The following is a 16,783-nucleotide window of genomic DNA, read 5'->3' as shown; positions in this document are numbered from 1 at the left end:
CCTGACTCTTATCCTTCAGTAGCATCAGGGAGGTGTCTGATTAACTCTGCAGCAGGACAATGAGTCCAAACACACAGTCAGCATCATAGAGAACTGTCCTCAGAGACAACAACAACAAGGAGTCCTGCAGTAGATGGTCAGACCCCCACAGAACCCTGATTTCATAGGAAATACTGAATACTGTTTACTGCACTTTGCATGAGGTTAACTGATATGATACTTTGACAGCATCATCATTTTACCTTTAGTGCCTAAAACTAACTAATTAAACTAAACTAACTAATTAAAAGTCACAGAGTATCTTCCTCCCTCTAGTGTCAAAAGGAAAGAGAGCAGCACACTAATGAACAACCCCTTATTTAATAATACATTACATTCAAGGCAAATGATACATCCTTACCAGTACATATTCAGCAATGCAATCACTGGCTCTCTAAATAAATAGAATTTGAAATCTTGAAGTCAGTGCACAACATTGAGAAAGAACACTTAACAGTCAACGTGTAACATAGTCTGCACACATTCTGCATTTCTGCACAGTACACACCTCTGACTAGTGCTGCTAAAACCAACATAAAAAATAGATCTCAAAATAAGTTATATATATGTTTGACTGTCTTCATAGAAATATTGGGTTTTCGGTTCATATTTACAGCAATATAGACTTTGATGGGTTTTCTCAAACGACAGAAATTGCACAGTAGTCAAAGAATCCAAGATCACCGTTTTCAAAAATATTTTACACACATAGTAAACAGTCAGTCTTCAAGATGCAGTATGAAATTGCACATTGTCGTCATGCCACAGAGGGGGCTGTTTCAAGGCTTTGGTACACAATGTCCTGATAGGAAGAAAAAGCTCTGCTATGGGCCCAGGTTTCCCCCACCAACCCTACTCCATTGCTGTGGCAACGGCAGGGTGGAGTAGGGGGAGAGTCCGTAGCAAGGTACATCCACACCACTGCCCATTCCTGGGATCAAACTAGCGAATCAGAGAGCCAGATGACTACAGTACACTTCAGGATTGGGGAAGACTCTTGGCACTTGAATCACAGGTGCAGGTCCATGCTGGATGACCAATCATATGCAGCCGTGTTGGACATTTTAAAGAGGTGAGGAGGGTGGAGATAAAGGGTCACACTGATGAGGGGATAGGAAACAGTATCAAAAATGTCTCAGATTCCCTTCAGATAGAAACATGAATGTACTCTGTGCTGTGACTGTAAAGCCAAAACCAACCTAATACTGATTCACTGAACACTAGACAAAGTTTGGCATTAAAAGCAGCTTTGTGTCAGGTTTTTTTGTAACCTGTGACCACAGATCTGTTATTTAGACCAACACAGTTCAAGTCTGTCTTATTCTCTGGACTTGAGGCAGGAGAAGAATCAGGTTCCACATGGACGACTGCAACCACTTTTCCTGACAGCACTGCTGAAAGCAACAAGAAGCTCAACAGTTTTCATTGTGCCTTCAGATCAGTGAGCATGTTTGACTCCAGTTCCACTGAAAAAACATGAATTCATTTAAAGGACAGAGCTGGCAATTTCTCTTATGGTCAATGCACCATGAAAAGACCCAAACCAACACTGAATGTATCCAACTGACAATTGTGTGTGCACCAAAAGCCAGATATATCTTATTCCTCTGTGCCACTGTTGTCCAAAATCTATTACGAACACATCATCGAGTCACTCTGTTGCACTCTGTGACGTGATCCTTCATTACTGTGAACACACACACTGTAGATTATTTTGACTCAGTCCCATACTGTCCTGCTTATGTTTAATTACTAGGACTTGAGATTCTGTTCCTGGTCCTGCAGAATCCTGAGAACCTGTTCATTCAGACAGCAGAGGCTACTATACAGTATGTACTGAAACAAGAAGCCTTCTCTTAACCTCATTAATGCTTCCAAAAACATGTTGTAGATAAAATATAGTTTAAACTTGAATGGCATTTGAAAGTGGTATTCTATTGTTCAGCTTTGTGGTAAAGCATTTCTGTTGATTGTGCAATCTGTTCCATTCACTTAATCCGATCGGTAAATGAAAACTCTGCTGGTGGTTTGTCAAGTAGCTTCAGATATGCAAACCTCCAGCCTCAATCAGAGCAGTGGGGCATTTACAGTGATAACAATATCCCATAAAATCCCATACCTCAAACCACTGCAACAGCATGGATATTCCTTCCCTGCCTCTGAGGCCATAATAATCTCAGGTCAACTATATAACCACCTGAACATGAAAGTGATAAACAGAGGATCAAAGAAGAACTTTTTCACTATTACCACATTATGAAAGAATAGTGTCATGAATGTCACTTTCTGATTAATTAGTACAGTCTGTTTTCAAAATCTAGCTTCATTCATGACAAGAAATGCCAGACATTCTGGGAAAAGGGCAGCAACAGGTCAAATCAGGGGAAAACCTTCAACCCTGCTGCTGTAAATACTCACTATAACACCAACATGTACTAATCTGCTTCTGAAAACAGTCTCCAACAAATGTACTATACACTCTAGTCTGTGTAAGGTATGCTAAAAACAACAGTGCCCTATTGATTTAAGAAATTAACGAGTCTTTAAAAGAAAGAAACATACATATTTAAAATCCATTTTGAAGATTTGTGTCCTCAGTGGGCTGAGAGTCGCAGACAGAATCCAGAAGTTAGACGGTTGATTTTGGTCTTTTCATGGGATCTATTGACAGTAAGAAAAATACAGAATAATTCTAGCCATATTCTCCTGTAGACGTTGATAAATACAATCACTCTGCTTGAACACATCTTTACAAACATGTCCATCAGTCTCTGTGTTTAGTGGCACCTTGTCCTCTAAAAAATGAAAACAATATTAAGGTCTGAGGTCATGAATCCAAATTAGCCCCCAGTTCAACTTGAAACATCTAATAAATGTTTGGCTATCCACTACAACTCTACAACTCTCTAATTTAGTCTAAATGCTGCTTCTGTACACCACATTATGTCTCTGTGAAGGTGAACACTAAATCCTTATGTTTTTGTAATCCCTTATTCCATTTGAATTTATTTTGGCTCAGTGTGTAATATGTGTGTGTAATCACAGCATAAAGTGAAAAGGAGGGCCTGTGTGCTTTTGTCCTTACTATTGTGCTGTGCTGTTATTTTCTGTCTGTCTCGGAACGAAGATCCAACATGCTTTAACCACTGAACTGACACGCTCAGAAAAGTTGGCTGCAATTCATCCTGAGTTTCTCAACAGTTTGGCCTCTTGTGGCACCTCAGGCCCCCTCCCCCCCACTCTGACTGCGGTGAGGCCTTCACAGGCACCATGAAGGAAACCCTCACAAAAAGTGCAACTAAGTACCTTGGGCTGTTACTGATAAAGGCAACATTTGTGTAAGAATAAACTCCTGGACTAAAAGAAAAAAGGAAGGGGGGGTGGGGTGGGGGTGGAGGGGTGGTGGGTGTAAAAACACGCATGCTAGTTGTAGAAAACACTCATGAAAAGATAGTTGGCACAGTCCATTTGGTCACTAATGGAAACTTCTTCGTGGCTAAGTCTTCTGCTCCTCTGACGTGTTGTGTGTAAATTCTGCACTCTAACGACCTCTTCTGGCATTACATGGAGGAGGAGCACATCTGTCAAACACTGAGAACACTTCAGCCTTCCCAACAGGCTTCCAACATGTTCTGTTTCAGAGTCGAAGAAGAGGGCGAGATCCTAGAAACTGGAGCACTGATTGAGCCAATATGGAGTGTGTGTATGTGTGTGTGTGTTCATGCACGCACACAAGCTCTGCAGGACTGGGGAGACTCAAGAATGCGTTCACAGTGTGATCAAACTTACAAGCATGCAGACAAATCCACATGTCTGAACAGACACCATGAGCATTCCATGTGAAGGTAAATGTAAACAGATGTAGGCCGTGCTCCAGAGCCAGGCCGCTTCAGCAGCACTCCCGTCCCACTCCCAGGGCCTTCGTCTGGGCAGGGAGGAGACCTTCACCCTCTGGACCTGCTCTGGATAGGTGGAGGTCTGGAAACACTCTGTCTCTCTGACGGAGGAGAGGAGGAGCTGTGTGTCCTGTAGGGTTAGACATCCTCTCCCTCTGCATCCTCTCATTCCTCCTCCTCCTGCTCTTCAGTCACTTGTTGTCCATCAGAGACTGAACTTTGTGCACCAGCTCACGAGCTATCTTCAAGATATGTTGGACATCGTGGCGCTCGGCCATCTCTGTGGATCAGACAGTTAGAGAGGCAGCTACAGATAAACACACAGTCTGCGTGGAGAGAGAATGATACTACACTCACACACAACCCATGCAAAGAACAACTTTAATCCTGAACTACAATCACACAGGTCTCTTCCATGACCACAGGCTGTTCACCCACTCACATACGTTGTCATCAGCACCTCAAGCTATCAGGTTTGGTCAAGTTTTAGCACATTTCAACCATTTATCCATTATGTGACCCTGTTGTGACTGATCAGTGTGTATGTACATGTGTCTTACCATTGAAGAACTTGATAATGTCGGTGAAGTCCATGTTGTTATCCATGATGATGTCACGGTAAACTGTGACCAGGGCCAAGGCCAGGAAGAGGACAAAGTGCTGCGAGGAAATCCTGGGAGCCACCCAGATCACCTCCCACACCGCAAACACATCCTCGTACAGGAGCTCTGCACACACACACACACACAACACATTTTCATAGTTAGTATTTTTGGAGACACTAACACTACATCTACATTAAGCCGTCTAAACAAACAACCAATGTTTTTGAGTGAAAATGATTTGCACCTAGTGTTTCCTGATCATTTTTGTAGAGTCGTTTGTCGACAGTGAAACACCTGAACAACATCACCACAACAGGTGAAACTCTCCCTCTCTCTGCTCTGCTCACTTGGCACATAACACAACTGAACTTTGTTATTATGATTTAGTCAGCTGTTACTTCAGGGTGGGAACATCGTGAAATGAGAAATCACAGAGCTGGAGTTGAATGAGAGTCATCTTCTTCACTTTACTGCACTGCAGCACACAGCCCCTGACCTCTGGTTACTGTCATCATTTTACAGAAGCTGTCTTTACCTTACACACACTGAAACACAAAGCAGGTGTTTTCGGATTTATTTACTCTGGAGGCTGTTTTGGAAAAGTTCCATTTTAGGTGGATGGAGGGATGAAACACAGACAAAGATGTGTTCAGTAATTTAAACTAAGTCTGCCCCCTCCTGACCAGCTTCAATCAGTGTTTGTGAAAAGCTGGAACATGTTACTGGGGTTGATATATTATGGTAACTTATTATTATGGTAATTTTTTTAGTGTAATGCATCCATTACACCCCTAATGACAGCTGGGATAGGCTCCAGTGGGGTACACCCTGTACGGATCGCCAGTCCATCACCGGGCCAACATATACAGACAAATGACCATTCACACTCACAGTTACACCTGTGGGAAATTTAGAGTTATCAATTAACCGAAGCTGCATGTCTTTGGACTGTGGGAGGAAACCAGAGAACCTGGAGAGAACCCACGCAGGCACAGGGAGAACATGCAACCCCACACAGAAAAGCCCCAGGAACCTTCTTGCTGTGAGTCAACAGTGCTAACCACTGCACCACTGTGCCGCCCCGAGTGTACTACAGCTAAGAGTAAAAGAATCATTACAGATGAAAGGTCATGTGACACAGGTGTTGAATCTATTTTGTCATCAGCACTGATGAAAGAATGTACTGTTACTTAAACACAACGAAATGCTATGTTAACATGTTGTCACCTCTGTTGGAAGCTATGGAATGGTAGACATCATGATGGTTGACATACTCTGTATGTTGAAAGGGTAATGATGACAGAGCTTCGCCTGAACAAAATAGCATGCTAGAGGTGTATGCTGTCCACCTCAGCTGTATCCTCAACCAACCATTAGGACTGTCAAACTGCAAACACTGCTAACTGTGTGAGTGTGACCAGGAATCATTCTGCTACCAGGCACTCAATATGACTCAATGCAGACAAATCAATGAGCTAGAGAAAACAGGTCAGTGAGAGTAAAGGACTGGTAGTTCACCTCTCTTGAAGTCCAGCAGGAACCAGCGGTAACAGAAGTAGAAGTGAGTGTAATCTCCATTCTGCTGCATCAGCTCAAAGAGCTCCGAGTCCAGGATCTGACCAGAGAGAGAGAGCAGAAAGAACGTCTGTGGGTTTTAGGATTCAAAGGTTCTTTGTTGATATCAAAGTGGTATAGATAATGGATGGATGGATTTAGCTAACTGACATCTGGAATTAATGAATTGAATCTGTTAAAGCAATTGCTTCTTATTTCATTTTAGAAGGAAGTGCATCTCTGTCTCAACCTCACCTCTGTAACAGTGACCACATGTTATGTTTGGATTGCCATGATTTTTTCTGTCCTCCTTGTTCGATTGCCAGTTTGTGGTCACTGAGCCTGGTTTTCTCTGGATAGTGCTTGAAAGCACTGTTGTTGTGGGACTAGCCACAATGTGTTTTAGAAAGGTCTCAGGACCAGCTGACATTAAGGACTCTTCTCTGGGCTCAGCTCCTGGATTTTGACAGCTTTGGAACAGAGAGTGTGTGGGGGATGGGATTTAAGGTGCTTAAAAATGGAATGTTAATTATTAGTTGGTATCAGGCATTTGTTAGTGTTTTTCTTTGTTGTGTAAATGTATCTGCAGAATTCTGTACATAGAGATTCTGTTGGATGTTTAACCCAACAGCTGTTGAAACCTCCTCATGCTGTTATGATTATACCAAGGTAGGTAGAGCTCATACTGTGTTCAGTCATTTGATTATATAGGCTGGATTTGTTTTCCTGAAATATGATGACATTAGTTTTCTGGCAGTATGTTGCTACTATGTCCATCTGTTTCTGTAGAACAAGGTCATCAGCATAAAACAGAGACTTCACCTCTCAATCAGGAGGGAGAGTCCAGGAGCAGCACACTGATCCAAATCCACAGCAAGTTCATTTCTACACACATTAAATAATCTCTCTGTCTCTCTCTCTCTCTCTCTCTCTCACACACACACACACACACACACAGAAAGAGTTATCACCTGAATCAGTGACCTCATGTTGGCAAAGTGTGTGTCCATGGCTCCACCATTAGGGAAGTTCTGACTCATCCTCTTCATTAGCTGAGTGAAACAACTGTATGCCAGGCACTCTGACACACACACACACACAAACACACAAATTAACACAGAGCAGCCAAGACAATGCTGTGAATGGTGTCTAATTGTTGTGACAGTTGCTGTATAGACAGAGTTTGGGGTGACATAACTTTAAAAACACACAGTTGTATGTAAATCAGTATAATTCTGAAAGAAATCTACTTCATCCGACTGTTCGCCTCTGTGAAACTGGCCTCTATACACATGTTTGATTGCTGGATGTATTTCATGTGTGAAGGGCTTTGTCTGTTTTTCTAAATTGAGACTTCAATTGTGTAACTGCTAATGGGACTGTACTGTTTCTGAATTATTTACAGTAATTACAGTCAGGAGATCTATAGCATATGATGATTTTTTTCTTCTCACCATCATCCAGGATGACCATGAGTGGAGCGAGCAGGTCACACATGCCCTGAACATAGCCCATCTCTAAATGTTCCCACACATAACTGCAGGTGAGAATAAGACAAACAGCTGATCAGAGAGAAAACACATCACATTCAACTCAAAAGACTGTGCATGTTACCTGAATCCTCCACTGGTAGAATGGACCTAAGTATGTTTAATTACTGTATTGCATTATATAAGTGCAATTTTTAAGATACCTGACCTTCATTTGTTTCCATTTATTCTGCTTAATACTCCACTATATTCTGTACATTAAAAATGACATCTCTAGTTATTAGTTATTTTGCTGATTCACTTTTCACATATAAACACTGGAAACACTAAAGACACAATACATTGTTAGAGATAAACTACTACTTCTTGTTATATAAAGTATTTGAACTTAGCTCCACCGTGGCCAGCTACTTAAACATGAATACATCAGTATTAATAATCATTTCGAACACATTTTACTGATGATACAACATGCTATCACCTTTGGAGTTAATGTGGTGACTATAGAGTCATGTTTCTGGCTGCCTGGTGACATAAGTCCAATATTCACTCTCCTTTTGGTCTCTACCAAATATCTGGGGCAAATATCTGTCAGCTGCTAAATGTTCCAGTGTTAGTCTCTGACTGTGTCTTTCTGCTGTTCTGTGCTGGGCTCAGTATTTTTTGCTGAATATGCCTGTTGCTGCTGCTGAGAATGACGTTGATGAGAGTGAACCAGAACAGTATAGTTTGTGTGTGACATCTTTCAAGTTGCACATAGTCATTTGGTCCATTGTTAATTTAAAAAATTGAATGTAGCGGCATTAAATGAAGGATCTGAATAGTTTTTCGACATGCCTGCACATGATGTTGCGTAGTTTCTCCAGGTTGGCTGTGGTGAAGTAATAATAGTTTCGGTCGCAGCGTTGCACATCTTTGTCTATCCTGTGGAGGTTCAGGGCGACTGTGTCCAACAGCTCAATCTGTTCAAAGAAACATTGCTGTCAACATCAGTGAGTAACTGAGTCAGTGAGTGTGAAAGTGAAATAAACAGACGTGTAACCAGACACGTCAACATATTGTACATACTGTATATGAGGAGAGTGATGGAGATATCCCCTCAGCAGATGCTCCATTGGTCACCAGTTTGTCCAGCTGACTACACAGCCTGTCCTCCGTCAGAGAGTCCTGACGACCCCCCAGCACACCTGGGGTCCTGCCCTCCTCCCCGCCCCCCCTTCTTCCTCCGTGCTCTGACCATCATCTATGCTCGACAGGATCTGGGAATGAGCAGAGGTCACTGAGTAGTTTCTGGAGGAGGGCAGACCAGAGTCGGGGGAGTCAAACTCCACCAGAGGACGCTCCTCTGGGGGGAGGGCAGCAGGAGGCACCAAGGTGGTCATGGTGGGAGTGCTGTCCTCTCCACTGGGGGTCTCCTGGCTCCCTGGGTCCGGCTCATCCACCGACATGAACACCTGAAGATGCAGTGATGCAGGTTTTGGGACCATTGTTAAATATTTGGTTTATCTCTCAGTTATAAACTGTAATAACATCTAATGATGAGAATGATATTAAGCAGGATTATCCACCTGGACGGAAACAAGGTTCATATAAACTCAGGATACAGTTCCCATAAAACTACTGAAGAAAGCACACAGCATCTTAAATACGATTTCATCAATATAACCATTGTTCTCTCATTGAATTTGTCTTTTCCAACTGTATGTTTAAACTTAATGAATTACTTGTAAATGAACTGCTCTTATATAACACTTTTCTAGTCATATCAACCACTCAAAGCACTTTTCACACTACAGGTCACATTCACCCACACACACATTCATACAGCACTTGTTCTAAACATACAAAGTGCTTCCTAACACATTCACACACATTCACATGATGACACACACTGAGGGCAAATCAGGGTTCAGTATCTTGGCCAAGGATACTTCGGCACGCGGCCTGGAGGAGACAGGGATCGAACCGCCCACCTTCTGATTGGTGGGTGACCGCTCTACCTCCTGAGCCACAGCCTCCCACTTGTGAGGCTGGGATAGATTTTTAAAAATCTTATTGTTCATGAAAATGAACTTATACAAAGCACACCCAGTGTCCTGGAATTTTGAACACTCTCTTTAAAAAAAAATGAGCAGAAAACACTACTAAAATCACAGTTTGATGTTGTATGTTTGCTGCTTAGTTTCATTTTTAATTTGCGTCTCGGGTTGATGTTGCTGTGCAGAATTTTTATTCACACTATGAAACACACATTGTGTGTAAAACCTGCTTAGAATAAGTGTACAGTTTAGAACTAGAGCACAGCTACAGAAAAGCTGCTCTGAAACACTTGATGACGATGTAAAATTAACATATTTGTATGTTAATTGTGAAGTTCTACTGAACTGTTTATCTGTACTACTATCATATAGTATAGTATAGTATTTACTCATATTCAGTCAGTCTAATAAGGAGACAGATGTATCTTCCTGATCTGTGTTGGATGTTGAATATCATATTGTATTGAGTTTCTTCACCTCGTTGCTGAGTGTGGAGTCTCTGTGAACCAGTCGCAGGACGTGACTGTCGATGCTGCTGCCTGAGGAGAGCTTGGCAAAGATGGCCGACTGCATCTCCTTCTCCCTCTGCTTAACAATCACCTCACAGGCCTTCCACTCCCGCATCACCTGCTGGTAGCGCTCACTGATCTTTGCATCAATCTTTACGGGAGAAAAAAATACTATCACACAATGCTCTCCCAGCTAAGAGACAAATTAAATATGTATGTGTGTGTGTGTGTGTGTGTGCGTGCTGTACCTGGCCCATATCCTTCTTGCCCATGCCGAATTTGTAGTGTCCCAGCAGAAAAGGCCAGACCTCCTTCCTGATGTCATGTTGCACTCCACCATAATAAACCAGCCTCAGCAGCTCCAGCTCCTTATAGTTCTACACACACACACACACACACAGAGAGAGAGAGAGAGAGAGAGAGAGGATAATAAGAATATAAACCAACAGGAGGGGAAAAATGACAGGAAGACGAAGCTTGGTGTGAGTGTGAGTGGAACAAGAAGAGGAAGTGCATCAATAATGGACGGAGACAAAAGAGTGATTGTGATCCATGCAGAGGAAGACTTGGATAAGTACAGAAGATAAAGGACGCAGATATGAATAGAGTGTAAATTAGTAATGATGACTTTGTTGGAGTTGATGAATGATCGCAGTGGCTGCTTTAATAGCTGCGATGGTATCATACTGCACTCCTTAATGAGACTTCATTTCACTCAAACTCATTAAATTTTCATTAGGGTGAAGAGAGAGGGGAGAGGGGTGGAGACTGTAGGAGAATTACATGATCTCTGACTTACATTTAATATACAGCTACATCAACGGAGGGTAATCTATACAGTATATGAGGGGAGGACACAATAAGAGAAACACATTTGACTATGAGTTGAGTGAAGCTCAGTTATTGTAGAGCAGAGTTTATTAAGGGCACTGACAGTCACCACTCTCCCACTGACTTTTAAAGCAACAACAGGGAAGAATAACAACATATTTATTCAAACTAAGAGCAAGACCTATAAAGGACAAAACACTTTGTTTTTGGGTGTGTGTTTTTGGGTGTGTGTTTTTTACAGTATCACATGGCTCATAGTGATGGAAAGTACTGGAATACATACTACTGTGATGAAGTATACTGCTCCACATTCCAGAGGGATGTATTGTATTTTGTATTTATACTTTTTAACATACAAACTGTATGATCAAGTCACAAAATATGGCAAAATGTTATACATTAACATCACCAACAATATCCAGAAGTTGGTCAAGTACCACCTCAACCAACAGAAAGACTAAATGCTGCTTACATAAGGCATCAGTATTAATGAAGGAAAAAATGAAACATATGCAGATGGTCTGTCAGAGGTTTCTCACTGCTTAATGGCTATTCAGCAAAGGCTGAATAACTCACAATAACACCTCTGATTGAGGAGGGGTGCATAAATTAGAGAAACACCAGCTTCCTTCCCATTGGCTCCTACTGATTAAAAATGATGACAAATACTCAGTTTAGTTCAGTAACTTGTTTAAACAGCTGATCATTGTAGTTTTCTGTTAGAGGCTTTTTTTTTTGATTAATTGACATTAGTGGCTCATTAATGTGTTTTTAATCATTTCTGGATGACAGTGGCACAGGTGAACGAGATATATCAGACTTACACATACACATAATACCTGACATTATCTTAAAAGTGAAGTGGGGTGGAGAGAATATGACAAAATAACAGTCACTGTCAGACACTTGTAATAACAATCTGAGCCTGTCAGTGACATAAACAAACACTTTAGTGTCCACATACTATGGCGTGGACAAATGTGCAGTTTACATCACAGCAGGTGTTTGTGATGTCCAGGTACACTGCTCTTGCCCAAACACTTTTTTCTCTATTAATCATTCACACCCCCCCAAAAAGGGGAAACATGGGAAAATAAGGCCCAGATAAAAAACACACAAAAAAAAAACAAAAAAACAGAGTTATCCTTTTTAAATATAAACTTATCTTTTGTGAAAGTTTGGTTTTGCCTCCACTGTTTCGACAATAACTCGGCTCGACTCCTCATATTAGCTCAACTCTGACAGACGACACAGGGAGTTCAGTCGTGCTGACACCTTAGTAATATAGTATATTTACTGGATCATGATGTTCATTTATTGACATTCGTAGTTCTTTGAATGTAGACTATTATGTGGCTATTTAAAACATACGTCTGGTAGTTGTTCTACCTGGAATTCTGGAACATTAAAGGCCAAAACAAAAAGTTCAGCCTAAACACTGGTCTGGTCTCTGAATTTACCTGTGAGAGGTGGAGAGTGTGGCAGAGGAAGATAATCATTTTTGGTTTGTTATTCCGGCAGCTTACCATCATGGTCCCATATGTAATGTAATGTCCTGTCTGTACCCACCTTGCAGTCTTTCTGGTACTTGCTCCACACCTCTTTGCTGAGGCCCCCGGACGCCTCGCAGGGTCTGTCTGGAGGAACGATGTTGTGGTTGACCAGAGCTGACAGGTGGGTTCGCACAGTGGACAGGTGTCGACAGTAGGCTAGCCCTGATGGACAGATGACACAGATGGACACACACATACATACACACACACATAAACAGCTGAGACCAAGCAGCAGTAAGGCAAGGTTAAAAAGAATAAAAAATAAACATACAATTCCACTGCAATTGTTCAATGCTCAGTATAAGAGAATGATAAAAACCCTTTTAACGGGTGGAAAAGGAAGGTCAGCAAAAGCAACAGAGGAACAAACCCACGTCCAGGACTGATGGATTTTCAGTACACATCATATATAGAGAGTAGACATTAATAGTGCAAACAGAATCATAGCATGGAGACTTTTCTACTCCTATTCACTCCATCACTTCCCCAGTATATTAAAATCTCTCTCTATTTTTAATGTCCCTTTTTCTGGTCAATAATCTTCTTGAAGATCATCTTGATTTAAGAATGACATTTACGTTGTTGCAGGATGGAGTTATCAGGCACCTGATACATACAGTCAGATGATATTCAGTCAATATTGACAGACACAGACATGAAGGTTTAGTTATGCTGCGTAATGACCCAAACATCTAGAAAAATATTTTATTTTTGTGTTGTCAAAATTGTATTGTATATAAATAATGTGAGTCAAAGTTGTGTATTATTAAATAAACTGTGGGTAATGCAATAATGTGTTCAGACTGATGTTGTAATTAAAACATTAGAAAAAAAAAAAAACACTGTAAGTGCATTATGTTACTCAGCAACTAGAGTTTTTATTACATGTTTGACTTATTCAGAGAGATATTTCATTACAGTTTGCAGTTATTACTCTATCCAGCAGCAGCTGTGCCTGCATTGAGGCATACATTATTCTTTAAATTACTTTTTGATTGCTTTTAAAATCAATTGTGCACTGAACTACAGGCCATCCGCGCAGTGTTGCTGCTGTCTGAAAGGTGAATTCTTCATAAGCTGCAGGTGGAACATTAAACTAAAGCAAACACATTGTGAATCACTGTTATCTAAGGGAAAATACATGTCTGTAATATACATGTATTTATTAAGGTCACATGGTTCTATTGCTTTTCTTACATGTGTTACAAATGAAAATAAGTTAAAGAAAAATAATTCTCACATGATTACAGATTTAACAAAGTCACTGTCTTAAGAGCAAACTGAAAAGAAAATTCAATGTACTGACTACGAGCATATACTTTTACAAAGATTACTGTTCCCCTTAATGGATGAATAATCAATTATCAATTATCGATCGGCTAAATTACATGATATTCCATAAATGCCAGCAGAAAACTGTCACCATACACCACACCAACTAAAACTGAAAGCAGTATGCTTGTGTGTAAGCAGGTAATTGGGTTTCTGTAGTTAGAATGTGTTGTATATCACAGTTAATGACAGTCTTTATATTTGTGAGTACTGAGCAGAGGTAACATGATTTACTTACATCCATAAAAGGCTCTGGACACTATCTGCCTCTTCATGTTCTGGCACAGCATCTTGAGAGGAATACTGATGGAAAAAAAGGTCACTCATTATCACCATGGTAGCCACCATCATGGCTGCTTCTAATTCTTCTAATGGATGGATTGGCTAACATAGACAATGGCTCCATGAAATCTTTACAATCATTCAGGCTTAAAAAGCCTCAACTTTTCTTTCAGAAGATGAGGTCATGGCAACACATTCAACAGCTTCAGCCGCTGCTTCTAATGTGTGTCTTGGCGTCCGGGCGGTGCCACATTACCTCACAAATCAAGGCTAAAAGAAAACTATGTTTTGAGTTGTGTTTGTTTGAATGAAAGGAGTGTCAGCCTATTAGAGTCAGCTGTGGGAGTTGTTGCTTGCTCTTCCATCAGGACTTCCAACAAGACTTCCTCATCTCTTTGACAAAGTTCAGTTTTCTGGCTCCAGCTGTGAGCAGCCACAGAGCACTGCCATGTTTTTCTACAACCTCTGTTTTAATCTTTTACTGACTAATGTTAGTAATGTTACAACAGTAGTCTTGTCTAGTGTAGCTGTATACTGTTAGCTGTACTGTTATCAGTTCAGATCTCAAGTTTTAGTAGTGAGCTCTAGATAGTGAGTTGATTTAGTAATTATCTCACAGCTTATTTACAAGAATGTGTATTATTGTAACTCTACACTAGAATCTACTGTATTTACAATCAATTTTGTTTCTTTTCTTTCATAAAATGAACAATTATTTGATTCAATCAATTAATCTGCCAGTTGTTTTTCTCAATTAATGGATCAGTCTTTTAGTCTATAAATCAGAAACACTGAAAAGTGGCCAACACAACCTCCCAAAGCCAATAGTCTCACCAACAGCTCAGAACGTAAAGGTTCATAAAATTCAGTTTTCTTGAAAAATGTCTTTAACATTTGATCAATATGAAATAACTGCAGATTAATTGTTGTTTCAGTTCTAAATTCAATCTAAGTTTGATACTAAAATAGTATTTAGTTTCATATACTGAAACTTCAGATCAGTGCAGGTATGAATTCTTAGACTTTTGATCATAAATTGATCTCTTCATGTTTCCCACATAACAAACTGCACTAACCACAACCTGTTGCTTAGGGTAAATTACACACACTGTAGCACACTAGTACATGTAATGGACGGTTTCAAGTTTTACAGTGCATACGTGTGAATGTCTGATGGGTCGTGTATGCAGGTACAGCCACCCGGGTAGTTGAATGACACGTTGCTACCAGCTGTGGAGCAGGACTGGCACAGTGACTCATGAGTGGTTACTTCAGCCTGTTGCCACGACGACGGGCTTCCTCCAAAACCCTGCATCTCCATCATTTCCCCATGGTCTAAACCAGAGAGAATGAAAGTGAGAAGACAGAGAGGTCTCAGTGCTGTGAGAGAAAATGGATAGTGCTGTTTTTTAATGTATTTAACTCTTTGCTATTTAAAATTCTCCACTTTTTTACACTTAAATCCACTTCAGACTGACTGTATGTCTTACATATTATGACATAGGTCCCTCAGCTCAACCATAAATACATCTTTCCATGTATTGTTCCTCATTACTCATGACATCAAGAGATGAATTGATGGGTGGACATTTTACACTCATGTTACATGTGAGAGCTGGAAAAACAAGTGTAGAGAGGAAACCAAAAGTGGAGGGGGCAGTTTAGGAAGCAGGAACAGTGCTGTGAGAGAGACAGGCAGAGGGGATGCAGGGAAGCCATGCTGGATCAGTTCATTCAGAGGGGAGAGAGGAGACAGCAGAGCTCAGAAGAACGCTCTAGATAGGACAGAGGAGGAAGGAGAGGAAAAAGAGAAGAAGCGACAGAGTTGAAAGTAGAGGAGAGAGCAGGGACAAGGCTGACGCTCAGGCCATGCAGGATGCATAAAACCAGACAAGACAAGAGACACCGAAAGAAATCTCAGAAACAACAAAAACAAATGGACACCAGTAAAAGGGCACACAAAGGGGAGGAGAAAATCATAAAAACTTCAACATTAAATAAATGCTCTTCACCTTAATTCTTCAGGTTGGAGCTGATGACCTGTCATAAATATGAAGCTGTGCTTTGGTTGTTCAATAACCCCAAAAAAAACAAATAATATTAAGAACAAAAAAGCAAACAGAAAGAATGCTGGAGCGAGACCGACATTTGGCCTCCCCCCTCTTTACTTTAGGGACTATATGTGATCAACAAGTGTTTTGGGCTCAGTAATGCAACCCCGCTCACACAAGGACTCCACGTCTCTACTACTGCGGAACCCCACAGGACCGTAATGAGAGGGGTGGAGGAGGGGGCGAGGGGAGGGGGAAGGGGTGGTGGGGTTAGTGAAGAATTACAGTGAACAGCATCGCAGCAAACGACTGCACAAACAGAGGAGAAACAACTGAGGAAGTCAGAGAAGAGAGAGAGAAATCAAAACAAACAGAGGAGGAGACTGTGAGAAAGGATTTTCCATCACAAATACGCAGAAACACAGAGGTGTTCTTTAAAAAACAATGACACGGGTGCATATTTCCCATGCAGAAACTGTCAAGCATGTTGCAAGTGAGAAATGAAAGGACAAAAAGAAGGAAACAGAATTAAGTCAAATTAAAGAAGTGCAAAAAAAACTAAGCAAATTATCAAAGCGATTCTTGGCCACAGCGTAAACCCA

At 41.0% G+C, this 16,783-nt stretch overlaps 1 protein-coding gene across 1 annotated transcript in view; it reads right to left on the bottom strand.

The window, feature by feature from the left end:
* Positions 1 to 341: 341 nt before the first annotated feature.
* sgsm2 (small G protein signaling modulator 2) overlaps positions 342 to 16,783 on the bottom strand; it is an 82,881-nt gene continuing 66,439 nt past the window's right edge. The window contains 13 exon segments of the mRNA XM_018701354.2: positions 342 to 4,215; positions 4,496 to 4,663; positions 6,059 to 6,155; positions 7,066 to 7,175; positions 7,549 to 7,631; positions 8,422 to 8,546; positions 8,653 to 8,792; positions 8,795 to 9,038; positions 10,101 to 10,283; positions 10,381 to 10,509; positions 12,533 to 12,678; positions 14,087 to 14,151; positions 15,291 to 15,465. Coding sequence (XP_018556870.2) covers positions 4,127 to 4,215; positions 4,496 to 4,663; positions 6,059 to 6,155; positions 7,066 to 7,175; positions 7,549 to 7,631; positions 8,422 to 8,546; positions 8,653 to 8,792; positions 8,795 to 9,038; positions 10,101 to 10,283; positions 10,381 to 10,509; positions 12,533 to 12,678; positions 14,087 to 14,151; positions 15,291 to 15,465 — 1,754 coding nt within the window. The 3' untranslated portion in view covers positions 342 to 4,126.

This window comes from Lates calcarifer, linkage group LG21, assembly GCF_001640805.2.
Source record: "Lates calcarifer isolate ASB-BC8 linkage group LG21, TLL_Latcal_v3, whole genome shotgun sequence".
Lineage (NCBI taxonomy): Eukaryota > Metazoa > Chordata > Actinopteri > Centropomidae > Lates > Lates calcarifer.
This window is presented reverse-complemented; position numbering and strand designations above follow the sequence as displayed.